At 53.1% G+C, this 26,905-nt stretch overlaps 1 protein-coding gene across 7 annotated transcripts in view; it reads left to right on the forward strand.

Annotated features, from left to right (window-relative positions):
* The window catches only part of PI4KA (phosphatidylinositol 4-kinase alpha), a 95,200-nt gene that overhangs the window by 24,743 nt on the left and 43,552 nt on the right, over nucleotides 1–26,905 (forward strand). For 5 of the 7 annotated variants that reach the window (XR_009534670.1, XM_060120826.1, XM_060120823.1 and 2 more), the window contains exons 3-20: nucleotides 591–684; nucleotides 3,256–3,344; nucleotides 5,618–5,690; nucleotides 6,226–6,485; nucleotides 6,963–7,029; nucleotides 9,621–9,769; nucleotides 11,329–11,394; nucleotides 11,655–11,837; nucleotides 13,449–13,545; nucleotides 14,641–14,832; nucleotides 15,181–15,281; nucleotides 16,066–16,195; nucleotides 16,917–17,049; nucleotides 18,033–18,128; nucleotides 18,489–18,672; nucleotides 19,081–19,184; nucleotides 21,018–21,186; nucleotides 22,833–22,883. Coding sequence is in view for 6 of the 7 variants with exons in the window: in XM_060120826.1 (XP_059976809.1) it covers nucleotides 591–684; nucleotides 3,256–3,344; nucleotides 5,618–5,690; nucleotides 6,226–6,485; nucleotides 6,963–7,029; nucleotides 9,621–9,769; nucleotides 11,329–11,394; nucleotides 11,655–11,837; nucleotides 13,449–13,545; nucleotides 14,641–14,832; nucleotides 15,181–15,281; nucleotides 16,066–16,195; nucleotides 16,917–17,049; nucleotides 18,033–18,128; nucleotides 18,489–18,672; nucleotides 19,081–19,184; nucleotides 21,018–21,186; nucleotides 22,833–22,883 (2,238 nt within the window). In the remaining variant the exon portion in view is untranslated. The remainder of the gene's footprint in view (nucleotides 1–590; nucleotides 685–3,255; nucleotides 3,345–5,617; nucleotides 5,691–6,225; nucleotides 6,486–6,962; nucleotides 7,030–9,620; nucleotides 9,770–11,328; nucleotides 11,395–11,654; nucleotides 11,838–13,448; nucleotides 13,546–14,640; nucleotides 14,833–15,180; nucleotides 15,282–16,065; nucleotides 16,196–16,916; nucleotides 17,050–18,032; nucleotides 18,129–18,488; nucleotides 18,673–19,080; nucleotides 19,185–21,017; nucleotides 21,187–22,832; nucleotides 22,884–26,905) is intronic. The other 2 variants (XM_060120827.1, XM_060120828.1) reach the window with 1 other exon arrangement.

A 26,905-nucleotide genomic window follows, 5' to 3' on the forward strand; every position in this document is an offset into this window, starting at 1 on the left:
CTGGAGCACACTTGTCCTTCATGGGGGCAGCCGCATGTAGGGAGACAGCCAGGAGAGCTAGTGGTGGAAGGTTATGAACTCTATGCTGATTGGCTAGTTTGGAAACTAGATGAAAGTAATTTTTCCATTGGCTAACGTTGGCTATAAAGTCTAATGCTCAATTTGAGAGGAGCAAAAGGAAACATGAAGCCGAAAATTTATGAAAGGAAGGGAAGAGCACAAGGGCCGTGAACAACAGAAAGAAGCATCACCAAGTTTGTAAGCTGCTCTCCAGTCTGGAGGATGTGGTCCTGAGGTTTGGGTTTGGGGACTTTAAACACCTGGCAGGAGGCAGTTCTGAGTGTGTGCACATGTGTCTTCTTCTGGAGGCCAGAGCCAGGCTGGACCCTGAGCAGCAGAGGGCAGGTGTCGGCCTTCCTGTTGGCCGTAGGGACGCTGCCCGCCATGTGCAGCAGGAAGGGTGCGACGCTGTGCAAACGCCCTTCTCTGAGATGATCAGGATGTGGATGTGCTTTGTTTTGGGCTCAGTCTGTGCTAAAAAGCTACCAATCGTGTACTTAATTAAATGTATTTTTTTTTTTTTTTTTTAGCACAAAGATTCTGTGGTTCCTTACCTTCTTCGACTTCTTAAAGGTCTTCCGAAAGTGTATTGGGTAGAAGAAAGCACAGCTCGGAAAGGCAGAGGTAGTTTTGCTTAAAGTTTCCCTGAATGCGAGGAAGCATCTGTGTGTTTCCCGTCTGCGAGGATTGAATGTTTAATCACACTAACGCGGCAGTTAGGATGCTTCTAGCTGGTTCCACTCCTGTGCCTGCAGCACTAGAGCTTTCTCACGTTGCCCAGAGCCCTGGGCGGGATGAGCGGAGCTGAGCAGGACCACGGGGACCCTCAGGAACCTTTGCTCATGTCCCATTGGCTGCCCTGGGTCCCCTGCTGTCCCTGAGCTGGTCTGTTGCCTCAGATGGAGAGGCTCACCCTGCAGTGAGGTCAGTTCTCCAGATGGCCTGGTGGCTGCACAGAAAGGAGAGCTGAGATGGGAGTTTGGGACTCAACCACTATGTCCACTGTCAGTAGTTTTATCGCTTTGTCGATGTTGCTAAGTTTCCACTGAACTTTGCATCTTTGCAAGTGGAATAAATTCATGTGTATTTATTTTTAACTTGTATTTGATACTGATCTCTCTTTAAGGTCAAAGAGAAAGTTAGATAATCTTTTCTCTCTTCCCCTCCACTGCCCTCCCCTCCCTTCCTCCCTCCTTGCCTTCTTCCTCCTGTCCCTCCCGAAGTATTTACATAGGTCCCCTACATGCCAGGCATTGTGCTAAATGCTTATAACACTCATGATCTTGTAAACGGATTTCCCAAGACTCCAAAATCAGCTTGGAAGATCTCCAACATTTCAGAGTTCATGACCCATGAGACTGAAGTTTCCTTGTAATCTCTCTGTCTGAGTCCAAGGCCCCCACCTTCAGATCTAGCAGGGGGTTGGTGCCTGCAAAGAAGGCCCTTGTCCTTTCTGTTGGTGGCATGGCCTGAATTTGTCAGGTGGGCTCAGTCTGCTGGAGACTGTGCTGTCCTCATGAACATCCGCTTGTGCCTGCCCGTGTTCTCTTGCCCTTTGGGTTTTCAACATTTCTGGTGACTTACTGTACCTAAAGCTGACAGACCCCGAATTATTTAGGTGTCCTGGAATTTGAAAGACTACAGATTAAATAGAGCATTGCTGAAAAGTGAAACATCTGTGTCTACCATTGTTATCTAATTTGGGGAGAAGTAGAATACTAGAAAGTGTTGATCCTATTTTATTTCAAAACAAATATCACTTCTGTATACTTGGACTCATTCGAATGAGTTTTTTAGCATTATTTAAACATTGTTAGGGACTTTCCTGGTGGCGCAGTGGTTAAATATCTACCTGCTAATGCAGGGGACACAGGTTCAAGCCCTGATCCGGGAAGGTCCCACATGTTGCGGAGCAGCTGGGCCCGTGCACCACAACTGAGCCTGCGCTCTAGAGCCCGCGAGCCAGAACTACTGAAGCCTGCATGCCTAGAGCCCGTGCTCCGCAACAAGAGAAGCCACCACAGTGAGAAGCCCACGCACCACAACAAAGAGTAGCCCCCGCTCACCGCAAGTAGAGAAAGCCCACACGCAGCAATGAAGACCCAATGCAGCCAAAAATAAATAAATAAAAAATAGATAAATTTATTTAAAAAAAATTGTTAGAGATATATAAATTTCCAATTATCGGGTAATATTTCAGTCTCCTAGTTTCTATTAAGGCAATATCATTTATGCTTTGATAAACCCCATAGCAGTAGTTCTTAAAGGGCCATCCCTGGGCCAGCAGCATCAGCACCCTGGGAACTTGTCAGAAAGGAGATTCTCAGACCCCGCATTGGAGCTACTGAGTTAGGAACTCTGGGCCCGGGAGTCAGGCAGACTGCGTTTCAACAAGCCCTCCTGGTGGTCCCGGCCACGCTCAAGCTTGAGAAGGACCTAGAGCTGCATTTAAGAATCACGTGTGCGGAAGTAGACACGCAGTGGTCGTCTGCTCTGTGTGTGTGTGTCTTTGAGTCAGTGCTCAACGTTCAAAATTGGTTAAATGTTTAATAGTGATTGGACCTCCTCGGCAGCAGGTCTAAACTTCCCAAAGTGCAGAAGTGGTGCTTCACTTGTGGTCTTTTGGGTGTAGTGCTCCCTTCTTGACCTTGAGGCTCTGCTTCTGAGAATCTCTGTACTGGCAGGCTCAGTCAGGGAAGGGCTTAAAAACCTACAAGGAATAGAGCACATCTCTGGGTGCTCTTCTGAGGATTTTCTCCACCTGTCAGAAGAAAAAAGGAAAAAAAACATCAATTCAGTTTAAAGTGATAGTAATTGGTGTTTGACAGTTAGCCTCCATGGAACATCTTTGGCAAACACATCACTTACCAAGTGACACATCTTACCAAGATTGATTTCCCAATTTTATTTAGGTCGGGAATAAAACATGGAATCTGTCATGTTGAGAGGCTCTGTAATCTTAGACTATAAATTGGCTCAGCAAACATTTCAATTTCTTGAACCAAAACATTTTATTACAAGGAAGGCAGGGGTGTTTCTCAGCGAACACCTTGGGCCCATATCTGTTCTCTGGAGGCTCATCCTGACGAGGGCGGCCTCCACTATAAGCAGGTCCTTGGCAGCCATGTGAGAGGGAACAGCCAGATGGGGTGGCTGGTCAGTTTGATGATCCGATTCCTGTCTTTCTGCCTCCAGGCACCCTCCCAGTGGCTGAGAGCTTCAGCTTCTGCTTGGTCACTTTGCTGTCTGACGTGGCTTATAGGGACCCTTCCCTCAGGGATGAGGTAAGTGTGTGGTGACTTGGTGTGTGTTTCTGTAAGATCTGAGAGTCCCAAAGTGATGACAGGGCAAAAAAAAAAAGTGATTGGATTGTTTATGTTGATTTATTTCATACTGTTAGTCACACACATGAGAAATGTTAAATCCTGCTTGCAGTGCTTAGTCCCCTGCGACCTCCCGAGACTTATCTCGTTCAGCTTTTCCAATTGCCCTGTGAGGTGGCCAGCAAAAGGTCACGCGTCCTCCTGCCTCCATGCTGGGGACTGACGTTCATAGGAGAAGATTTTCTGGAAAGCTGGAGCCGTTCCTTCAAGTGCTCCAGTTTTTTTAGTTTTAGTTTATTTTGTTGGAAATGTTACTTAAATGTATTTCATATTTCTCTCCTTTTATTTATTTATTTATTTTTGGCTGCATTGGGTCTTCGTTGCTGCGAGAGGGCTTTCTCTAGTTGCTGTGAGTGGGGGCTACTCTTCATTGTGGTGCATGGGCTTTTCATTATGGTGGTTTCTCTTGTTTCGGAGCATGGGCTCTAGGCGCATGGGCTTCAGTAGTTGCAGCACACGGGCTCAGTAGTTGTGGCTTGTGGACTCTAGAGCGTGGGCTTAGTAGTTGTGGCACACAGGCCTAGTAGCTCCACAGCATGTGAGATCTTCCCAGACCAAGGCTCAAACCTGTGTCTCCTGCTTTGGCAGGAGGATTCTTTTTTAGAAGGAAGGTTTTCTTTGTTTTATTTTTTTTTTTTGCGGTACGCGGGCCTCTCACTCTGGTGGCCTCTCCCGTTGCGGAGCACAGGCTCCGGACGCGCAGGCTTAGCGGCCACGGCTCACGGGCCCAGCTGCTCCGCGGCATGTGGGATCTTCCTGGACTGGGCACGAACCCGTGTCCCCTGCATCGGCAGGCAGACTCTCAACCACTGCACCACCAGGGAAGCCCTGGCAGGCGGATTCTTAACCACTGCGCCACCAGAAAAGCCCCCCTGTATCTTTTTTAATTTTTAAAATCTCTTTCCTTACTATCACGTTGTAAATTCTGTGTCCCTATTTCTGCCATTATGTTGGTCTCCACCCTTCTTTCTTAGTTTAGGTTCTTTATTTACTTGTGGGTTGGCTAAAGAGATAACTAGATACGTTAGAATCACATATTATTTAAAAAGCTAACAGGGCTTTTCTATCAGTAACACCTATTGAAATAGGTCACCACAGAAGATGGTGGCATAACTTTAATACGTGAAATGGACGAAACATTGCTTTCCAGGTCCTCACTGTTCCGCATCATTTGACAGTAGCAAAACGTGAGCAGTTTGGTGATGAACAAGTCACCTCAGACCAACTTCATTTTTCTGCCTGGATTCCCCAAGACTGGAAGTGGGGGAGGTGAGAGGGACTCGGTCTGGGTGCTCTTCATCAGGGCCTGGACCACGCCTCTCCTGACATCCTGGGTCAGCAGTGTAGCGGAGGGCAGGGTTTGCAGAGCCACCTGAAGGACCACCCCAGGGGCACCTGGCAGGAGTCTCTGGTCGCCTGCCCCCTGCGGTGGAAGCTGAACAGCTAGGACCAGCCAGGACCGGGGATGAAAATCCTGAAAGCAAGTCAGTCTCGTCTGTAGATGATTCAGATGCCAAGCTGGGAATCGAGGACCTTCGCAGTGAACTGAAGCTTATGCCCTGAGCTTTTGTGGGGCTCAGTGACGGGCAAAAAAATACCAGCCCTGCGGGTGGAGGGGCACAGCTTGAGGCAGCATGTGTGAGAGACACTTAAGGATTTCATTTCTCTGTGAGTTCATTGGAGCCAGCAGTGTGAAGGGCTGCTGGAAAGCCAGTGTCATGTCCACAGACGTCTGGGGTCCGTGCTGAGTCTGGTGATTACTCGGGGAGATCCCCAGCATCGCTGGAATAGTAGTGTGTTTTGTCTGAACACTGCAGTTGGAGATGGTTTCTTACACATTGAGCTATAGTGGAGTCAGGCAGGCCATCAGCAAGGACTTGAATCATAAGGAACGGATGGAAAGAACCAGGGGTGTTGAGCTGTGAAGAGAGATTGGGGGCCTGTCACCTGTTTCCAGAGTTAGGAGGCCTGTGGACCAGCCAGAGAGGGAGGGTTCTGTCCACAGAAGGTCTGTTGCCTGACCCCTCTGCAGAGCTTCCGTGCAGGGGGTTATGGATCAGGAATGAGGTTGGACAAGAGAATGTCTAAAGCTCCCTCTAGTTCTGAATTAATTTTGTGATATTTATCTGATTTTGTTTATAAGTTTGTGTGTTATGTTTCCTTGGCTATTCCAGATTTTAGAGGCGCTTTTGCAGGTTTTGCATGTCCTTTTGGGAATGTGCCAGGCCTTGGAGATTCAAGAGAAAGGTATGTTTTTCTTTTTATTGTTTGTGATTATCCTTCCCCTTGCTTTTCCCAGTCTTCAGATTTTCTGTTCTTTGCAACCAGTGTATCTGGTGGACGTGACCTTTGCTGCATGTTAGCTGAGAGCCCACGTGGGGTCATGAGCACAGGTCTGCTGCCTGAATGCTGGGCCACTTCCCCCTCTGGGGCTCGGTTTCTTCACCTGTAACATGTCTGAAAGTCATTTTTCTTCTGGTGTGAGGCTACCAATCTGCTCCCAGAAGGACTAAATGCACTGATTAAGTCCCGTAAGGGAGCCTGCTCAGGTGACGTGGCTGAGGGACTGATTTGGAGGTGCTGTGCGTGGTTAAGACCTCCCACCCACAGGCCGTGTCTGCAGCCGTGGTTGAGGATGGATGGAAAATACTGCCGGTCAGTGCCTGGGCTTGGCCCTGTTGCCATGGCTAGTTCTGGCCCGTGGACTTGCTGGTGGGGGGCCCTGAGATGGGTGGTCCCAGGTCCCCAGGTGGTGCTGCCACGGCTTCCCTCTGCCTTCCAGAATACCTCTGCAAGTATGCGGTCCCGTGCCTCATAGGAATCTCCCGCGCATTTGGGCGTTACAGCAACACGGAAGAGTCCCTCCTGTCCAGGCTCTTCCCCAGAGTCCCTCCTCATTCCCTCCACGTCCCCGAGGAGCTGGAAGGTGTACGGAGGCGGTCCTTCAACGACTTTCGCTCCATCCTCCCCAGCAACCTGCTGGCGGTGTGTCAGGAGGGCACCCTGAAGAGAAAGGCCAGCAGTGTGTCCAGCATCTCGCAGGTGGGGCCATGCGCCCAGACGGACAGGGGACGGGGGCTTGTTAGGTGCCCACTTGCATGTAGTTTGAGGGAACTTGGGGAATGTGAAGGATTCTCATTAGAGTTCTCTTTAATTCAAAGGTTGCCTTGTCCTTTTTAAGATTTATAAGTGAGTCATCTCCTGGGAGGTGAAGTGTTTGGGCACCAGCTCTTTTCTGAGTGCAAGACAGTTGGTGCCTGTAGAGAATATGTAATTGACTCATGGAGAAAGACAGGGACACGAAACACTGGGAATAGTCTGGCTCAGTCATCAGGTGTAGAATATATGGCTAGACACAAGAATTTAGAATTACAGTAGAGAACCTGTAGCCAGGGTGGGCTTCAGCGAGGAGGTGGGGCTGAACCAGGGCTCTGGCCAGCAGAGGGAGCCTTGTCTGAGACAGATCTGACTGAGGTCTGACTGGCCTTTCTTATCTGTGCGTGTGGTTGTGTGTTTCAGGTCAGCCCTGAACGAGGGGTGCCCCCTCCCAGCTCCCCTGGAGGATCCACCTTTCACTACTTCGAAGGTGGGCTTCGCCTTTCTGCTGACCGAGCCCCCAGGCACTGCTGTTGTGCATCTTGAGTGTCAAGCTTTTAGAAAGCATTTATTTTCTGTTTTTGATTAAACTTCTTAAACTTGAATCTAAAAATATTTCAAACATAGAGAAAAGTGCAGACAATACTATACAGGACCCCAAATGCCTGCCATCTGAATCTTAGTACATTAACCTGTGAAAGCACTGCTTTTCAGGTGGAAATACTAGCGGTGGGTCCTTCTCTTGTTTCTTGTTGTTTAAGGTCATTAAGTGCATGGATAACATTAAAGAACATAGTAATGAGACTGCATGTAATCCCTTATGTTTAATGAGTAATACTTTCTGTAGAGCTTTGCTGTTCACAAAGGACTTTCAGGTAATTTACTGAATTTGATTCGTGTGGCAGCTCTGTGCAGTGTCAGACACTTGTTACAATAGCCTTCACCTTCTCCTCGAAGGAAGTAAGATGCAGATTGTGGGGAGGAAGTGGGGAAACAAGACCTCCACGCCTCATGGCACCATCCGTTCCATTATCAGTGACACCCCTGCATAAATCCCAAATCTTACACCTGTGGTTCCTGCAGCTCTGCCTTTTGCCTCCTTTTGTGTCCACCACGCACTGGGTCAGCCACGCAGGATGTCATCCTCATGTCGTGGTGTGTGTCCAGGTCACAGACTTCTTGCCTTGTCTTATGACTATCATTATTTTTTACAATAAACTGTTAATGTCCTTAAGGTGAACGACATGATGGTTTGATATACATAAATGTGGTGAGGTGGTTACTGCAGTCAAGCCATTAACTATACATCTCCTCACATAGTCACCATTGTGTGTGTGCGTGTGTGGTTAGAGCACCTCTTCTCTCAGCGCATTTCTAGCATCCAGCACGGTGTAATTAGCTCTCTGGACTCAGCCCGCATAACCGTCATCTCCCCATTTCCCCACCTCCCGCCCCGGTCACCACACTCTCTGCTCCCATGTCTTTGAGTTTTTTAGATTCCACATATAAGTGAGATTGTGCAGTTTTTTTCTTTCTGTAACTGGCTTACTTCACTCAGCATAATGCCCTCCAGGAATATTATTCAGCCTTAGGAAAGGAGATATTGCCATTTGTGACAACGTGGATGAACCTGTATGTGATGCTGAGTGAGATAAGCCGGTCACACAGGTGCATATATAATGGAAAACACATGGAGCATGTGTGTTCATGCACACTGTACATATACATGTTTTATGTAGTTTTCACACACATTTCATGCGCGCACACACACACCCTTCCCACCTTCTCCCCACCTGTTCCCTTTAATTTGGCCTCACCCCACCCCCCGTCCAGCCCCCTCTGTGGCTTCACCGTGTTGGCCTCCAGCGTCTCAGCTCCTCTCAGTATTGTTGCCCCCGCTCTGTTGTAAGCTGCCTCCTGCTGTCATGGCTCTTAACCTGTAAAAAGGTGTAATTCTTTTTTTGTTGTTGTTCTCACATGTCTGGGTGGAAAATATTAGGACATGATTCTACCTAAGCTTTGACCTGAAACACCCCAGTGAGAGGCAACCCTCCCCAAGGATTTGCAATCCAGCTTTTACTTCTTTTTTTAATTGAAATATAGTTGATTTATAACGTTGTATTAGTTTCTGATATATAGCACAGTGATTCAGTTATACATATATATTATATTCTTTTTCAGATTCTTTTCCATTATGGTTTATTACAGGATATTGACTGTAGTTCCCTGTGTTATTCAGTAGGACCTTGTTGTTTACCTATCTTACATAGAGTAATTTGTATCTGCTGCTCCCAAATTCCTAATTTATCCCTCCCCCACCCCCTTTCCCCTTTAGTAACTGTAAGCTTGTTTTCTATGTCTGTGAGTCTGTTTCTGTTTTGTGAATAAGTTCATTTGTGTCATGTTTTTTAGACTCCACATATAAGTGGTATCATAATGATATTTGTCTTTCTCTGTCTGACTTACTTCACTTAGTAACTTAGTATGATGATCTGTAGGTCCATCCATGTTGCTGCAAATGGCATTATTTCATTCTTTTTTATGGCTAAGTAGTATTCCGTTGTATATATACGTACCACATCTTTTTTTTTTTTTTTTTTTTTTTTTTGCGGTACGCGGGCCTCTCACTGTTGTGGCCTCTACTGTTGCGGAGCACAGGCTCCAGACGTGCAGGCTCAGCGGCCATGGCTCACGGGCCCAGCCGCTCCACGGCATGTGGGATCTTCCTGGACCAGGGCACGAACCCGCGTCCCCTGCATCGGCAGGCGGACTCTCAACCACTGCGCCACCAGGGAAGCCCCCACGTCTTCTTTATCCATTCATGTGTCAATGGACATTTAGGTTGTTTCCATGTCTTAGCTATTGTGTATAGTGCTGCTATGAACGTTGGGGTGCATGTATCTTTTGTATTAGAATTTTCTCTGGATATATGCCCAGGAGTGGGATTGCTGAATCATATCAGCCTTTACTTCACATGGAATTTGAGTGTAAACAAAAGCAAAATCGATACCGTTGTTGGTTCTTGAGGGAGTATCTGGGTCTCATACTCCCACGACTGACTTTCTGGTTTTGCCCCATCAGCCTCTTACTTGCCTGATGGGAGTGCCCTGGAGCCCGACTACTACTTCTCCACCATCAGCTCCAGCTTCTCCGTTTCTCCTCTTTTCAATGGCATCACTTACAAGGAGTTCAGTATTCCCCTGGAGATGCTCCGGGAACTCGTAAACCTGGTAAGCATAGCCTTGATGGATAGATGGACCACGGGTATATCAACCAGTGGAATTGCTAGTTGTGTCAGCCTATATTTCACAGCACAGCTTGGTAGTCACAGTTTTCAGATTAAAGAGGGAAGGAGGGTCACATCCTCGGAGTTGCTGTGTGGCATGTTCTCATTTGTCCCTGCAGCCGCCACGTGGGGCGTGGCCATGCGTCCCCTTGTTAGAGGTGAGGAAGTTGGTGTCAAGTACTTTAAGGGCTAAGGGCAGGGCCCAGGCTCAGGCTGTGGTCCGACCCCAAGCCCACCTGCTCTTGCACTTGACCCAGCTCAGGGGCTCCTCTTTTTGGAGTAATACAGAGCTAATGTTTCCTGTCTGGGGACCTCTGTGTGATCTTTGCAGTCACATCAGAGATGCCATTGTCTGAGTCCTGGAGTGGCTGGGCCTGTGACCCACCCCTAAAGTTGCCATGCTTGTACCAGGGTGCTGCATGGTGGATTTGGGTGGGCCAGGACAGACTCCAAAGACAGGGCTTTCTGCTTTGGAACGAATGAGAGAGAAGAAGGGCTTTCTGCTTTGGAACGAATGAGAGAGAAGAAGGTCGGGGTGAGGCGGGGGCCGGGGACGTGGCGCTTGCCTGTGAGGAGTGTGAACAGAAATAGCCCAGAGGTGGTGGCTACGGGTGGAGAAGCAAGAAGATGACCCAGTGTCGGCGGGCAGGGTGGAGCCAGGGTGAGCTGCTCAGTAGCCGGCTGTCCTGAGACCCCCCAGCCGGCCACGCTGTCAGTGTCCCGACGGGACAGCAGCTCTTTAGGGTCGTGTCAAGAGATTCCAGTTGAAGGCTGGATGTCTTGGGTCGTTCAGGGGAATTTGGTTTTCAGTTTTTTTTAACTTTCAAGGTTAGGTTTTCTTCTAAACCATTTTTAAATTTCTTTTCCTGGCCTGTCGTTTATCATTATCCATATGTTTTAAAAATAACCTTAAAGCACTGTAGTGTGGTGGCAGTTTTCTCAGGCGGTTCTTAGTCGGCAGAACAGTTCTTCCTGTCCTGAGCACTGGTACAGAGTGGGGCCAGGGTGGGGGTGGCCAGTGCTCCTGTGAGGAATTCGCAGTGTGTGCTGCAGCGCCCGGAAGAGCCAGCGCCCTGGCCCGGGGAGGGGGCATCGTTGGCGCCTGGGGACCGGCTGTGATGGGGGTCTACCACGTCTGGGAGGGGCCTCGGGGGGGAAAAGTCAGTCTTGCCTGGAGTCTCAGCGCTTTCGCTTCCTGGAAATGGAAACCTCATGTACCCAGATTTGAGGGAGTTGGTTCCTTTTCTGTTTTTATTTCATTCCCATCTATGGTAAGAAAGAAGTTCTAGGTGATGGCAGGATTAGGGACATTTGTGTGTGTATTGGAGCCTTGGGGCTCCAGTGATGTGCTCATTGTTGGCCTCTTATTTCCATCCATTTTTCACTGTGAGCTTGTGATATGGTTTCATATGTCAGCACGATTTGTTCTTCAGTGGAATGAGCTGGCACTCCTGTCTCCCCCTATGTGTGCCAGGTGCTCACGAGGTCTCGTTTCCCTTGCAGGTGAAGAAGATTGTTGAGGAGCCTGTTCTCAAGTCCCTGGATGCAGTCGTAGCCAGCGTGATGGAGGTACGTACTCCCTCTGAGGGCATCACGCCGAGATCACCTGCCGGGCACACCTGTGTCGGGGGAGTGGGGAGGGTTTGCAGTCGGTGGGGTGGGGCCACTGGAGTGAGGGAGAGGCTCGCCCTGAGACTTCTGCGTACGTTCCAGTGACGACAGCACACCTGCCGCCCAAGGCCTTGCCCTGTGCCTGGCTCCTTTAGATGTGTCCCCTACCGGTGCCCCGTCCTGGCCCCTGAGCACTGGTCAGGGTCTCTACTTCACAGGTGAAAGCAGAGGTTCGGGGAGGACTAACTGGTGCCCGCGTCCCATGGTCAGCATGGGAGCTGGATTGCGGCCTGGGCCCCAACTCTGCTCCATTGTGGTCCTTGCCCCCACGGTGCCTGCAGAGCCACTGCCAGGGCTCGGTACACACCTCTCATCAGTCCAGGCACTGCAGGCCCTGGCTTGTGAGTATGAGGGGTGTGTACTCAGGCATCTTCTGTCCTTAGCATGTTTGGAACCAAGGCCCACAGCTTTATTTATAAAATCATTAAATGTCGCTGCTGGGAGGCCTCAAAGTCCCTGGGAACATTTGGGTCAGCCCCCTTTTGTCAGGGTCCAGAGAGATCACCGATTTCCAGGCTGATGGCTGCTGTGGCCATGTGCTGGGCTCAGATTCCTTGTTAAGCCTGGCATTCTTTCTCTCATCCGATTATAAGACATGCAGCGCCTGGCACCACCAGGCTCAGTTATGAAGCAGGAAGGATACCACCAGGGACGTCCCTATGCTGCAGGCCACAGCTCCTGCCCTGCATGCGCTCCACCCCGCTGTCTGCGGGCATTAGGTGTGTGACCGGTCACTTGCCAGCTGGTCCGCAGCCCTCCTGCCCGTGGGCCTGAGCTCTCACTGTGCTTGCTTTCAGAGGTGTCCTGGTGTCCTTCGTCGGTGTGGGGTCGTGTGACCCTGGGCAAACCAGGAGGCCAGGGCTGGAGCTGGGCTGGCAGGCACAGCAGCCAGATGTGTTGGGCCCGAGTGCCGTCCATGGTGAAGAGCTGGCTTGGGTCCTGAGGGGAGAGGAATGCCAGGAACATGGGGCTTTGGGGCCCTTTTCCCCGTGGAACAGAGCAGTTTCTCATATTTTGTTTCATAATTTGGACTTTAGTGTAAATGTCCATTTGAAGAATTGGTTTTGTGGCTAAATAAAAGCTCGAACCCGAGTCACTGCAGGATAATCCTCCTCCTCATCCACCTTCACTGGCAGTGACCGTGCTTATTATGTGCCAGATGTGACTCCCTCTCCTTGAACCCACGGCACACCCGCTCTCAGCCGGGAAGACAGAGGCTGGCAGGGCCTTCATCACACAGCTCTGGGGCCCTGGGGCCGGGCTGCACCGCCCAGGTTCCTCCCTCCTTGCTCTGGGGTGGGACCCCTGCTCACCTTAACCTCAGCCACTGTCACATGTGCCCTGCAGGGAGTCATGAGGACTGTGCCTGTAGGGCCATTCGCGCAGCGCCCTCTGATGGCACCGGTGCCCATGGGACACGGCCTCCACCAGCCTCGCCCCACAGGCCCCTTCCCGCTGTGGATTTGCCTCCGCATCTGCCTTCCCCGCGCTTACCTGTGTCAGAACTTTTGTAAATCGTGCCTTTCCATTGCACTAGACTGAGGGTGCAGAAAAATTAACAGCATCTTACTCAACTCACTAGACCTCGGATGAATTTTTTTCCCCAGAAGAAAACTAGCGTCACATTTTAGATGAGATTGCTAAAGAAAATTTAAAGTGAATTTTAGTTACAAAACGTAGGCCGAATCCGAAGGTGCCCCAGCTGTCGTGTCTATGACTGAGGGGGACAGGGTGCAATGTGGTCTTGTGGCCCTGTGGCTCCTGCACCCCCACTCTTTTTGTTCAAAGATGCCTGGAGAGGGTGAGCCCTCAGTGAGAGGAGGTGGTCCATCCTCCAGGGGCCTGGGGCTGCTCCCCGCAGGCATCTCTGGGCAGTGTGAGCATAGGAGGGAGGAGGGAGTCACCGCAGTGACCGGCGGTGCCAGTCACGCGTCCCATGCCTCTACCCGCAGGCCAACCCCAGCGCCGACCTCTACTACAGCGTGTTCAGCGACCCCCTCTATGTGGCCACATTCAAGATGCTACGGGACACTCTGTACTACATGAAAGGTGAGGGTGGGGTCCTGCCCTTGTGCCAGGGCCGCTTCACAGCATCTGCAAGGAACGTGGAGACGTTCCTGGGAGAACCAGACGATGAGGGACATGCACCTGTCGTCCTGCCCCCGGTGCTGCCAGCAGCGCAGCCTCTTTGGTGGGTGTGTCTCCTCGGCTGATGTCTGACACGGACGTGTGGGGTCGTCCTGATCCCCTGGTCAGGCATACAGTCTAATGTGTCTGCCTTACATGTTTCAAAACATTAAAAAAATGAGAAAATGAGGCAGTCGTGATCTTACAACTCAGAATAATTTGTCAGTAGCGGAGCTCACACACGGAGTTAGCAGTTCCTTCCAGGCTCTCTTGTGTGTTTTAAACACAGTTTTCCTAGGCTCTTCCCTTAAGTTGCTGAATGTACTTCATAAACAAAAGCTTTGATGACCACATGGTGTCCTGTGGGTGTCCCATAATCTCCTTAGCTGTTTTCCTGATCTGATTCCAAGCACTGCTGGGGCCTGAACCTGGTTGGGGCCACCATGAGGGCTAGGTTCCCGAAAAGCGGCAGGTGCTGGCTGCTCGGCCTGACCCCGGAGCCTGTGGCCTCCCCTAGCCAGTCTGCTGCTGGCTTTCTTGGCCAGTCTGCCCTCTGCCTGTGCCGTCTCTCGGGTCTCCTGCATTGTCCAGGCCCGAGGACGAGAGCTGGGAGAGGCTGCAGACTGGGTGCCTTCCTGTGCAGGGGGTCCTCCTCGGGCTGCATCCAGCTTTCCCACATCTGATAACTGACGCCCTTTTTAGAAAGTATCACAGGAGTACTTTTCGTTAATCAGACCAGTTCTGGTGATGGCACTCCCCAGGTTGTGTCTCGTGTTCAGGTTTGAGTGTATTGACAGCTTAAAACAAAGCATGGCTCGCATTTCGCTGGGAGGTGACCATTCTGAGTGTCAGGTAGCATGTGTGCAGGGCTGGCGTGCGTGCCCATCCTGGCTCGCCCTAGCCGGCCTTCCTGGAAGCATGGTAGCCAGCAGCAGCTCCCTCTCCCTGGGTGTCTGTCGCAAGGGAAAGACCACGGCTGCTCACAGCCTGAATCTGTGCCCGCTCTCCCTCCTGCAGACCTGCCCACCTCCTTTGTGAAGGAGGTCCATGACTTCGTGCTGGAGCAGTTCAACACCAGCCAGGGGGAGCTCCAGAAGATCCTGCACGACATGGACCGGACCCACAGCGAGCTGAGCCCCCTGAAGCTGCGCTGCCAGGCCAGTGCCGCCTGCGTAGACCTCATGGTGTGGGCTGTGAAGGACGAGCAGGGTGGGTTCCCCTTGCCACCGCCTGGCGTGTCCTCTGCTTATGAGGAGAGGAGGGGGCTCAGGGCGGAAGATGGTGCTGGTCCAGGAAGGTGGGGGTTCGGGGGGAGCCACGCTCAGGACACGGGACAGGGTGGGGGCTGGCAGCGGACGGATAGCCCACCCCGCAGGATGGTGTCGTCATAGCAGCAGGAAAGGAGCAGGGACGCCCACCTCCGACACTTTGTGGTGGAGCTGCTTCTCAGAGTTAGTGAGCCCGGGGTTTAGTCACGTTCTATTTTGACTGATGAAGGAGTTTTTGTGACCATTGGCCTTTGCTAAAGGTCCATACCCTCCTCTGTTCTGAACTTAGGCGCAGAGAATCTGTGCATCAAGCTGTCTGAGAAGCTGCAGTCCAAGACATCCAGCAAGGTCATCATTGCTCACCTGCCCTTGCTCATCTGCTGTCTGCAGGTAAGTCTCACGGGCCCCGGTGGGGGTGGTTGGAGGCGCGGTGCTGACACCCGTCAGCAGGGCCTTCTTTTTTTTTTTTTTTTTTTTGCGGTACGCGGGCCTCCCACTGTTGTGGCCTCTCCCGTTGTGGAGCACAGGCTCTGGACGCACAGGCTCAGTGGCCATGGCTCACAGGCCCAGCCGCTCCACAGCACATGGGATCCTCCCAGACCGAGGCATGAACCCATGTCCCCTGCATCGGCAGGCGGACTTCCAACCACCGCGCCACCAGGGAAGCCCCAGCAGGGCCTTCTTGCCGTGGCCAGGCTGTGGCAGGCACCAGCAGCGAGGTCTGAGCTGCTGCCTCTAGGAACTTGAACTAGAGTCTGCTGTGGACAAGTTCAGTGCTGGGAGGCCACTGCTGACGGCCAGCAGGCTTTCTGCGAGTGGGGTCCAGGCACAGCCAAGTCCTGCATTGTGAAGGCTGCCCTGCATCTGCCGGGTGTTCCCAAGGCCTCGGACGCCAGCCTGCTGTGCCGAGACTCTGACCTTGTCCCAACCCCACTGACTTCACGTTTGCCGTTGTGTAAAAGTAATGCTTGGTGCCCTTTCTCCCCTAAGTTTGTTCTAAAAGAGATGGACACACTTTAACAGTGAATCTCACCTTTGGGTGGAGAGAGTCCCAACCACCCCCTTTCTGTCTTTGTGCCCCATGGCCGGGTGGCCCTTGGAAGTCTGATTGACTTGGTGTCTGAAGGGGTGGGCACCTCCCCTGCAGCCCCTGATGGCTCGCTGTGCGTTGCAGGGCCTGGGCCGCCTGTGCGAGAGGTTCCCGGTGGTAGTGCACTCGGTGACGCCATCCCTGCGGGACTTCCTGGTGGTCCCGTCCCCCGTGCTGGTGAAGCTGTACAAGTGCCACAGTCAGTACCACACAGGTAACTGGCCGAGAGGCCGCCATCCCTGGGCTGCTCCTCTGCCTTTTCCTCCCAAGGCTTCCCCTGCACAACTCCCTGGGGTGCCAGGCCTCCCTCCCGCTGCCACTGCCCCAGGCCCCAGTCCAGGCCTGCTCTTTTTGGCACCTGCCCTCTCTGGGGCATCCTGCAGTGTGCGTCCCATGTCCCAACGCTGGGCCTGGAGCTCTGTCCCCTCCGCTGCCACAGGCCCAGAGCACGGCTGGTGACCAATGTTAATTAAGTACCCTGCTGCGCACTCGGGTGCTGAAGTGGTATCACCATGCTGCCCCCAGTCCCACCAAGGTAGTCCCACCCTTCAGGTGGAGAGACTCTGAGGGCCCTGCTCTCACGCTTGCCCACCCTTCCTGCCTTCCTGCTCGTGAGCTGGATGCCCTCAGGCCATGCCCTTGCCTTTCTGCTGGAGCTGAGCTCCTAGGGGCCAGGACTTCTGAATCATTTCTTAAGACGTTGCTGTTTTATGTATTCATTGCTTTGTAACTTAAGTGTGCTTCCTTGATTTAAACATTTGTTTCATTCTTTCTGTTCTCTGACACTTTGGATTCTGAAATGCTTGGTGAAGTCTTTGTAAAGTGATTGCTTTTATAGCTAAAGATGATTACATTTGATTTTGGTTTTGAATTTCAAACACGGGTATGGAAAGTGACAGGCATAACCAGATAGATATTTGAACTTTCACTTCCAGTTGCCGGCAATGATATAAAAATCAGCGTAACCAATGAGCATTCCGAGTCGACCCTGAATGTGGCGTCAGGGAAGAAGAGCCAGCCGTCCATGTACGAGCAGCTGCGGGACATTGCCATCGACAACGTCTGCAGGTGGGCGGCCTCAGGGGGTGAGGGGGACAGGGGCGGGGTGTCAGGCAGAGCCAGAGACATTATTGTTCCGGGAAGCTTCTAAACCTGCACTGGATCCGAAAAGGGAGATTGCTACATGTTAAAGAAAAAAAAAAAATTTCCTGCCTTTCTTTTCCTGATCATAAACGTAATAAAAAACAGAGAAAACCTGTGATTTGTAGAAAAGTAGACAGAAAAGAATTATCCCTTAGCCCATCATCCAGAGTGATGACACGTGGTCCTATTTCATCTTGTTTTCCGTGTGATTTTTGGTATAAATGAGAGGTTTTACATGCCCGAATGTCCCTTCGGCACCAGCTCCATCTGTGTGAACTCTTGCTGTCCACACTTGGGGACCAGATACATTCTGATTTGCAGGAGACGTACCTCTCCTTGTCTGAGTCCTGGCGCCTCGCTCTCGGGGCCATCGGGCTGGAGCCCAGCTACTCTGTCAGACTGTCTTCTCTGACTTTGTGGCCTGGGAGCCAAATGTGTGGGGAGCGAGAGATGCTTGTAAGATTTCATGCTCCTCAGGGCTGTTAGATTTCCCCTTCTCTAGAGCATAAGCATTTCTCCATACTATTAAAACCTCGATATGTAATTTTAACATTCCCTCAGCCACCGTGGGACCATCTGTCTTTCGAATCAGCTATTGTGACTTTTGTTGAGAAACGGAATTTTAAATTGGAATTGGCATGAGTATGACACCCTAAAGGAGACCGTTCTGGGCAAGATAATGAAGTTACTGTTTTCAACTGAGATACTTGTCAAAGGGTGAAATCTACAGCTGTTCTTTGAATTCATTCTGTGTAATGATGTTCATTCAGATTTCTGGGGAAAGAGTATTCAGAGCGGGTCTTTAAACCTTGCAGACCCGAGACAGGAAAAACTCAACCAAAATCAAACACAAAATGCTCATCTGGTTATTCTGATGCCTCATTCTGCTTGGCCTCCTCCTTGCTCAGGTGCCTGAAGGCTGGCTTGACTGTGGACGCAGTGATCGTGGAGGCCTTCCTGGCCAGCCTCTCCAACCGGCTCTATATCTCCCAGGAGAGCGACAAGTACGTCCTGTCCTGTCCCGGGGGGTGGGGGCGGGGGCAGCTGGTCCTGTGCAGGCTCATGGGGCCGCTGGCATTTGCACGTCTGTGCCGCTTTCTGGCACGGAATGGCGTCGGGCATTGAGTCTGTCCCGTGATGTCTGCTGAAGCCCACCTTCGAATGTCCACCCTGGACACTGGGGGAAAAGACCTCTGTCTTCCCGCCTGGTGCTGGTGATTGCAGATCCCAGGCTGTCACTTTCAGATGGACGCTTCCTCTGAGAGACTGATGACCCTGGGGTCCAGGTCCTGGCTTCCGGCTTCATTTCCCTGCTGCGTGCTGGAGCACCATTCCCGGGGCGTGTCTGTCCTTCCCTCCCATAGGGATGCTCACCTGATTCCGGACCACACCATCCGAGCCTTGGGCCACATCGCAGTGGCCCTGAGGGACACCCCAAAAGTCATGGAGCCGATCCTGCAGATCCTACAGCAGAAGTTCTGCCAGCCCCCCTCCCCGCTTGACGTGCTCATCATTGACCAGCTTGGCTGCCTGGTCATCACCGGAAACGTAAGCACGGCCGGGAACCCACTCTCCCTGGGCAAGCTTCGCGAAACTCCTTGATTCCCAGGAATGTGAAACTACACATTAAGCTTACCCTGCGGAAGAGTTAAATGCTCCCAACTTTCTTAACACTGAATGGTGAGATTTTTTTCCAAGTAAAGGAGAATAGTGTAATGGTTCCAAGAGTGCCGGAGAAAGAGGTTTAAACTATTTTCTTGCCGATGTTAGTAGAATGGAAATGGAACCGATTCCACTCTTGGTGTCTAAGTTGAGGTTTGCATAAACCTTTAGGAAGGGCTGGCCTTGATGCTATTTCAGGCCCCACTGTCCCTGGTCCCCAGTGTGTCCCCTCTGGGTGTCCATGGAGGGCGCTTCCAGAGGAGATGTGGTCACTTGTCCCTCACTCTTTTCCAGCAATACATTTACCAGGAGGTGTGGAATCTCTTCCAGCAGATCAGCGTGAAGGCCAGCTCTGTTGTGTACTCTGCCACCAAAGATTACAAGGACCACGGCTACAGGTAAGTCTTCCCAACCTCATTGTTGCTCTCGATCCTTTGAAAATGTGAGATGTGAGGACTTGTCTTTTAAATAAACATCTTTTGTTACAAAAGCACTGCATGTTAGAAATACATGTCCCAGGCGGGAATGACCCGCACAGGGCCGCCCCTGAGCTAGCATCTCTGAGCTCCTCACCCAGTGGGCACAGCGCCCCCGGGTGACCGTGTTCTCACAGAGCAGCACCAGCCTTCCTGCCTGTCGTCATCTTAGATGTCAGCATGGTGTCCATCAGGTGGCAGCGCCGCAATCTGTCTGGCCAGCCCTAGGCCGCACATTAGGTAGTTTTCCAGTGTTTCTGCTGGTTGGTGCTGCATACCTGTGCGGTCTCGGATGCTCGCCTCAGGGTGCATTCAGAGGGCAAGGGAGGAGACGTTGACAGCCTTGGGTGTATGATGTTTGCGTGAGTCCTCGCCCTCCCCAGGGATGCCCCAAGGACAAGACGCATCCTCCTGTGTTTGGAGGATCTCATGGACTTGGTCAGATGAAGTCAGGAGGGCGGTGGGCAGGGCAGAGGTTCTCCTCTCCCCTCCTGACCACTCCACCCAGGGGAGGGGGTGGGAGTGCGGCTGTGTGAACTCAGGACATGCTCATCTTCTCTGTGCCTTAACTTCCTCACCAGCTGTGTGAGTGTATGAGGCTGTGTGTATGCATGTGACAGCTCTCAGCACAATGGCTGCTTCTCTGCCTTCTCACTGCCGCTCCCACGGGAGCGCCAGCCACTGGAACGCAGGAGTGGCCTTAGGGGGCTGCCAGCTCACCTCCCTCTCCTGTCTGTCCGTTCTGGTCTCCGCAGTGACACTGACACACAGACCAAAACCTCTTCCCCTTGCATTTTGCTCCCAGAGCAGCTCCTGCGCCTCCTCGCCCCTCCTCTCCCTGTCTTTCCTTCTGACCTCTGATCCCGCCTCTGCCTCGCTGCTCGGCCCGTGCCATGTACGGAACTTACCAGTTCCTCATCTTCTGCCACATTTCCTTCCTAAAGCACTTTCTGACAGTGCCACCCACAGTGACTGGTCTCCCGCCGGAGGAGGCATCCACTGCAATCCGTTTCCCCCCTAGAGATTTGTCTGGGAAGGGGTGCCTTTTGTCCTGGCTGCCGTTGCTCTGTGATTTTGGGGGCAGACAATGTGCTACATGCTTCACAGGGACTGTTTGATTCCCCCACGCCCTGCAAGGAGGGAATTATTATCCTTGTTTACTCAGGAAGAAACTGGGCCTTAAAGACCTGAGCTACTTGGCACAGCCCGGCTGCAGCAGCATCCAGCTGACCTGGCACTCAGAGCCCGGCCGCCCTGCTGGTGTGCAGTGTCAGCTTCCTATTCAGGGTTTACATGGGGTGACGGGGTCGGGGCAGGTCGTCAGGACCACCGAGCACTTCCTGAGTGTCTGGTGTGAGCTGACCCTAACCTCAGCCTCAGGTGGAGGAGGAAGTGTCGTCAGGGTTTCCTGGGTGGTGGTGATGAAGGGAGACTGTAACTGGAGGGGAAGTGGGTCCCCTGGAAGTGCCGGGGAGCGACATGCCCGTTCTCAGCTGCGTGGCCGCCTGGGCACTTGAAGGAAGTGTCCCGAGACTGTCAACACGCCCCAACACGCAGGCTCCTGGAAGCTGAGCAGCCCCTGGGCCCCCAACTTGTCTCGGGGGAGGTTGGGGTCTCTTCCGCAGCAGCTGACTTTCCTTCAGGGCTGGTATCCTCTGGTGGCATGTCCCTCGCCGTGGCATGTCCCTCGCCGTGGGGGTCTTCATTCACAGTACTGGGGGCCGGCACTGTGGCCGTGTCACTTCTCTCCCACAGGCACTGCTCACTGGCTGTGATCAATGCCCTGGCCAACATCGCGGCCAACATCCAGGACGAGCACCTGGTGGACGAGCTGCTCATGAACCTGCTGGAGCTGTTTGTGCAGCTGGGGCTGGAGGGCAAGCGGGCCAGTGAGAGGGCCAGCGAGAAGGGGCCCGCCCTGAAGGTAGGGCTCAGCCCTGGGCACCGCCTTGAAACCCGTGCTTTCTCCCTTTACCTGGTGACATCAGGAACGGGGGACTGGTTCCTTCCCAGGGTGCTGGCGGGAGTGAACAGACAGACAAGGGGCTGCCCCTGCAGGCTTAGCGGGACAGGCATGGGAACAAAATAGGGGCGTCGGGTGGTCTCAAGGCCTCTCTGAGGTGGAAGCGAGTGAACAGCAGCCTCGAGTGAAAGTCTTACCTAGGAGCGAGGGGCTGGTGCAAACAGGGCCTGAGACCCTTTGCCCTGCTCAGCCCTGCCTTGCTCCCTGCCACAGCAGGCTAGGCCACTGTTCCTCTTGTCTCCTGAGTGGGGACCAGTTCCCCGTGCCCAGGAGATGGGGGCTCGAGGGTGTTGGGGAGACACCTGGAGCCCAAGGAGGCCGAGGCTGTACCCTGTTGAGGGCTCCAGGGCCCAGCTCCCCCACCCCCACCCCTACCCCTCTCACTGCATCTCCTGGGCTCAACACTCAGGTGTCCTGCTTCGTTCCTCGGCTGGGTTAGGGGCTCCTTGGGTGCCGAGCTGAGCTTGCCCATGCACCCACCCCCCACCTGCAGTGACAGGCCAGGTGTCTGTGGGGCAGCAGTGGGGGGTGGGGTGGGGTGGAGACTGGCCAACACACTGACCACCAGGAGCTGAGGACAGAAATCAAGAGCTGGGGGGACACCAGCTTAGGACTCTGTCCCCACCCCTGCGTGGCCATGGGGCCTCGGCAAGCTGTCCTGACCCTGTTCATCCCTGAAGATGGAGCAGCCCTGCTGCGGTGGGCAGTCGATGCCCTCATGGTCAACTGAGCAGCTGGGCTTCCTGAGCCGGGCTGCTCCTCATGTGTCTGGCCAGGTGGCTGACTTTTTACTTAGTTTTTTTTTTTTTTTTTTTTTTTTTTTTTTGCGGTACGCGGGCCTCTCACTGTTGTGGCCTCTCCCGTTGCGGAGCACAGGCTCCGGACGCGCAGGCTCAGCGGCCATGGCTCACGGGCCCAGCCGCTCCGCGGCATGTGGGATCTTCATGGACCGGGGCACGAACCCGTGTCCCCTGCATCGGCAGGCAGACTCTCAACCACTGTGCCACCAGGGAAGCCCTACTTAGTTATTTTTAAGTAACCCCCAAATTTTCCCAGACTTGGAAAGAATGTGTATTCATTATAGAAAAGATACAGAAACCTATAAATAGTAGAGTAAAAATTTCTCTCCTTAGATCCAATCGTTGTTAACCTTTTGACAGACTTTCTCCTAGGTGCTTTATGCAAATCTATTTATTTTACGTAGTTGGCACTGTGTGAGAGCATACTTTCTTACATTTAACGTTTGATCTGGGCACTTTTTAAGGTGACAGTGCTTTTCAGAGCGCAGTCTCTGTAACAGCTTGTGATATTTGTGCAGAGTTGTCACGGTTTATGTAATCCTTCTCCTGTTTGACATTCAAATTGTTTCCCTCTTTTGCTGTTAAGATGATGCATCTTTATATGTGTTTCTCTGTATATCTTTTTCATTGTTTCGTGTAGATTAAGGAATTTCAGTTTTCATGACACTGTGTCAGGTCTTTTTTTTTTTTTCCTTTTCAATGGAAGAAGCGCGGGCTCATCAGTGACTCAGTTCTGTTCTCCTCCAGGCCTCCAGCAGTGCGGGGAACCTGGGCGTCCTCATCCCCGTGATCGCTGTGGTGAGTACCCGCCCATTGGTGTCTCGGACTCAGGTGCGGTGCTCGTGCTGAGTGCTGCCCAGAGACCTGCAGCGAGTTCCCTGAAAGGTGCTGTTCTGAGGCTGCAGGGATCCTGCAGCTGTGGCTGTGTCTTCAATCTTCCACGACTGCCCCGTGGGCATGTGCCTGCTGTGGCCTTGCTGCCTCGTCCCCTTTCTCCATGCTTGGCCGAACCCCTGGTCAGCTGACCAGGACCCTACTGCCCGTTCCTCGGGTGTCGGGGTCTGACTTAGGTTTTCCCTGAGCTCCCACCCGGCTCAGGTGCCTCTGACTATGGCCTGCAGGTGCTGCTTCCAACCCCTCCCCCCACCCCCAACCCCCCATAGTGAACCTGGGGCCTCTGGTTGGTGCCTGGGCCTTGGGGCTGCAGCCCTTGGTGCCCTGTCGGGGATGGCTCAGGCCTGTCTCTGCCGCAGCACTGCCGCAGTCAAGGGCCGGTGTCCGTCTTGTCCTGTCTCAGCGTGCGGCCACTTCTTCCCAAATGGCCCTTACGGATGTCACTTTTCCCGGCCCAGGCGTTCCCAGCTGCCAGACCTGAGCCAGGCCCGCGTCCGGCTTTGTTTCATTGGTGATTCTCGAGCTGCCACTTAGCCTGCCTTCTGCTTAAGCCCCTGCTTCCGCCTCCAGTTCTCCCTCTTCGTTCGAGCATTTACGTGGGTGTCCCCGCACGTGGAGAGGTTGACCTCTGGCTGCGTGGTGACCCAGGGGCGTCGAGGCCCGGTGGGCGGTTGGGGAGCCCTCTCCTATCTCTGCAAAGTAGTTTCGGTCTCTGCTTCTGTGGGCATTTGTCATTTGAGTCTGGGGACTGTTGGGAGTCCAGTGTCAGCCGGCCAAGGCGGATGGGAACCGGCAGCTAACTGGCTTATTGTCCCTGGCTCTGATAGTGAGACTGATAGTCGCGGACTATGTCTGGGGGGGGGGGGGGGGTTCGTCTCGGGCCACCCCCACCCTCTGCCTGTCCCCTCCTCCCTCCCCCGAAGGTGGCTGACTCAGCCGGGCTCCAGGACAGCATCTCTCCCCAAGCGTGCTGCAGGGTTGGAGCTTGGGCTTGCCTCATGCCTCCCACTTTCCCCGGGAGCCCTCCCACCTCTCCCTGCGGTCAGGGCCCCCACAGCCCCTCGAGGGCCTGTGGGTTGCTGGGACCCTGCCGGTTTACACCAGCACCCACAGGTCGGTTTCTAAAGACGTCATGGTTGACGTCGACTCGCGCACAGTGCATTGAGAAGCGCCACGAGGACACTTTGTTGGCCTGGAGGGAAGGGCGAGGGGCATGAAGTCCTTGGCCCGTGGAGGCTCCATGGAGAGCAGGTTTGGTAGACAGGGAGCACGCCCGGGGGGCCTCTCAAGTTAACGAGTTCTGGGATATTTGAGCCCCACAGTTCTCTGACCCGTGTGTATGCCTGTGAGCTTGTAAGTGTGCTTGGCGGTTGTTGTTTGGAGTTTAATAAATGCATGGAAGAAGTCTATAGGGGACACTTCGCACTTTGGGGGAGCGATGACTTGTAGGTTTGGTTGGGGGCACACCAGTTTTAGGGTCACTGGGGCCGGAGTTGGACTCCTGGCCCTGCATGTGGGGTCCTGGGAGAGTGTCCCAGTCTCTCCACACCTGCTCTGCCAGCAGAGTGTCTCAAAAAGATGGGGTGACTTTCTGTGGGGCTGGCGTGTCAGGGCAGGTAGATATGTTAGCAGTGATAGGCTAGCACATGCTCACCTGAAACACCCGTGTCTCCTCCAATACGGTGACCTTTACATGAACGGAATAAGTATCGTCGTGTCAACAAGTTAATGGTTATATTGTGGAGGAGAAAACAAATATTTGATTCTGTTGCTCAACACAGAGCCCAGATGCCATGGTTCTTGCCTCTGCTCTCTGGTTCTAGCCCTCACCCTAACCCTGGACCTTCTGGGAGAAACTAACTTCCATAGTTTTTTTGTTTGTTTGCTTGAACGTTTTATACTTAAAAAAATTTTTTTTTAAATTTTTTATTTTAAAGAAAAAGATAACTCTGTTTTGGATTTTTCGATGACACAGTGTCTTCATTGACTTAGTTGAGTGGACGTGCCAGTGGGTCTGGGCAGGAAGCATGGGTTTCTGCCCTAATGCAGCTGTTCCCTTATCAGTGATCTTGGGAGCCTGGGGTGGGGGCACCAGCTCACATGGCCTCCGAGGCTCCTTCCTGCCTGCGTTTGGTGGTCTTTGTCGTGTGACTCTGTGATGCTCTTCAGAAATGTCACTGATTCCATTGCTTGAACCTATAGCTGGAGACATAGTTGCCCTGCTGTCACAAAGCGTGGAAAATGTCCATGCACTCCACTCGGCCGGGCACCCGGGCCACTTGCAGCTTGTGTGGCCTTGGACAGGTTATTCTCTTGGTGCCTGTAAAAGGATGTTTGGGGACTAACACTTTCAGTCATAGACCTGTGTGAAAGCTGCTCCCTCCTCCTCGTAGAGATGGTGTCTGTCCTCGAGGGTTTGTACTTCACCTCAGGAAGGGAAGGGGGAGGGGCCCAGGTAGGCCCCCAGTTAGGGACCCCTGGGCTGGAAGTGGTAACCCAGGCACTGACCTGAACCCCTTCGAGACAGTAACCCACTTCATCCTCACAACAGCCTGCAAGATAGGGACTGTGTTATCCCCGTTTCACAGACAGGAGACTGAGGCACAGAACTTGCCTCAAAGTGCCAGAGCCGGGAGTGGAACCCAGGCAGCCTGGCGCAGGCCTGTGCTCTGGGTTCATATCTGCCGCATGGAGGCACCTCGTTTCTGAAGGGGGCCCAAGGGCATTCTGAGCAGATTGAGGGGCTGGAGCTCTCTGACCCTTGGGAGTCAAAGAGGAGCCTGGGCCACGTGTCTTCATGCCTTCTGGGTGGGGGATGTGGGGAAGGGCTGAAGGTGGAGTCTTGAGATGCACATGGGGGTGTGGGGGAGGAGCCAGAGGAACCAGCAGCAAGACCAGAAGTGTCAGACAAGCCCAGGGGAGGACAGTGTTGACTCAGAATAGAGGAGGACTTGGAGAGGGTGGTCAGCAAGCCCAGGTTCCCTGAGAGGGCAAGAGGGATGACAGGGAAAGGCCCTCACTCCCCTGGGTGGCAGATACTGGACGGGCCCTGGCTCAGGCAGTGGGGAGGGGGCAGGGGGAGAGGGTGAGGGGTGAAAGCAGGGCCGGGGTGGGACTCAGGCCTGTGGCTGAGCGCGCCCCCTCTGTAACAGTGGAAGCCCCAGGTTGGTGTGAGGATGGGGATAACCCAGCCTCCACATCGGGGAGCATTCTTGCACCCCTTTGCTGCCTGTGACTGTGTCAGTCTCGCTGGGTCAGAAGCCCTCTGTGGAGTCAGGCCAACCAGGCTTCGACCCCAGCCCACTGCCCACTGCAGGCCCGTGGGGTCCCAGTCTGACAGCCACACGCGTGGCAGTTGTGAAGCCCCTGGCGCTGTCCCCCGCCCCACACTGCGGAGGCCTTGCGCTCTTCTTCCTGAGCAGCCTGTGTGGATTCCACTGGTCTTGCCCCGGAATCAAGGGTCCAGAAATATAGTCCTTGGATGTCGCCCGTTTTCTCGAACCAGACGCACCACAGGCACGTCTGAGGGTCTCCCTGTGTCTGGGGATGGAAGCTGAAGCACATACAGACTGGTGTTTCCGGAGCCCCCAGGCAGCTCCATCCACACACCCCCCCCCCGCCCCCAGGATGCAGCAGCACTGCCACATCCGAGCCCGAGGACGTGCCTGCTCTGGGTCACTGTTGGGCACTCAGGTCACTCTGTCGATGTCTAGCACTGCTGGGGTGTCAACTATTTTGAATGTGGCCTTTTTTAGTTATCTGACCTTATAAAAGTAGAATTATACCCAGTAAAAGTGGCAATATTTATTTATCTCTAGGGTGGAAGGCATGGCTATGGGTACATGCCGTCCTCTGGGCGGCCGTGAGGTAAAAGCAGGTGCAGAGACATTTAGCCTTAATTCAGGAGGTTGGGCCTTGAGAGGACT

This window comes from Lagenorhynchus albirostris, chromosome 14, assembly GCF_949774975.1.
Source record: "Lagenorhynchus albirostris chromosome 14, mLagAlb1.1, whole genome shotgun sequence".
NCBI lineage: Eukaryota > Metazoa > Chordata > Mammalia > Artiodactyla > Delphinidae > Lagenorhynchus > Lagenorhynchus albirostris.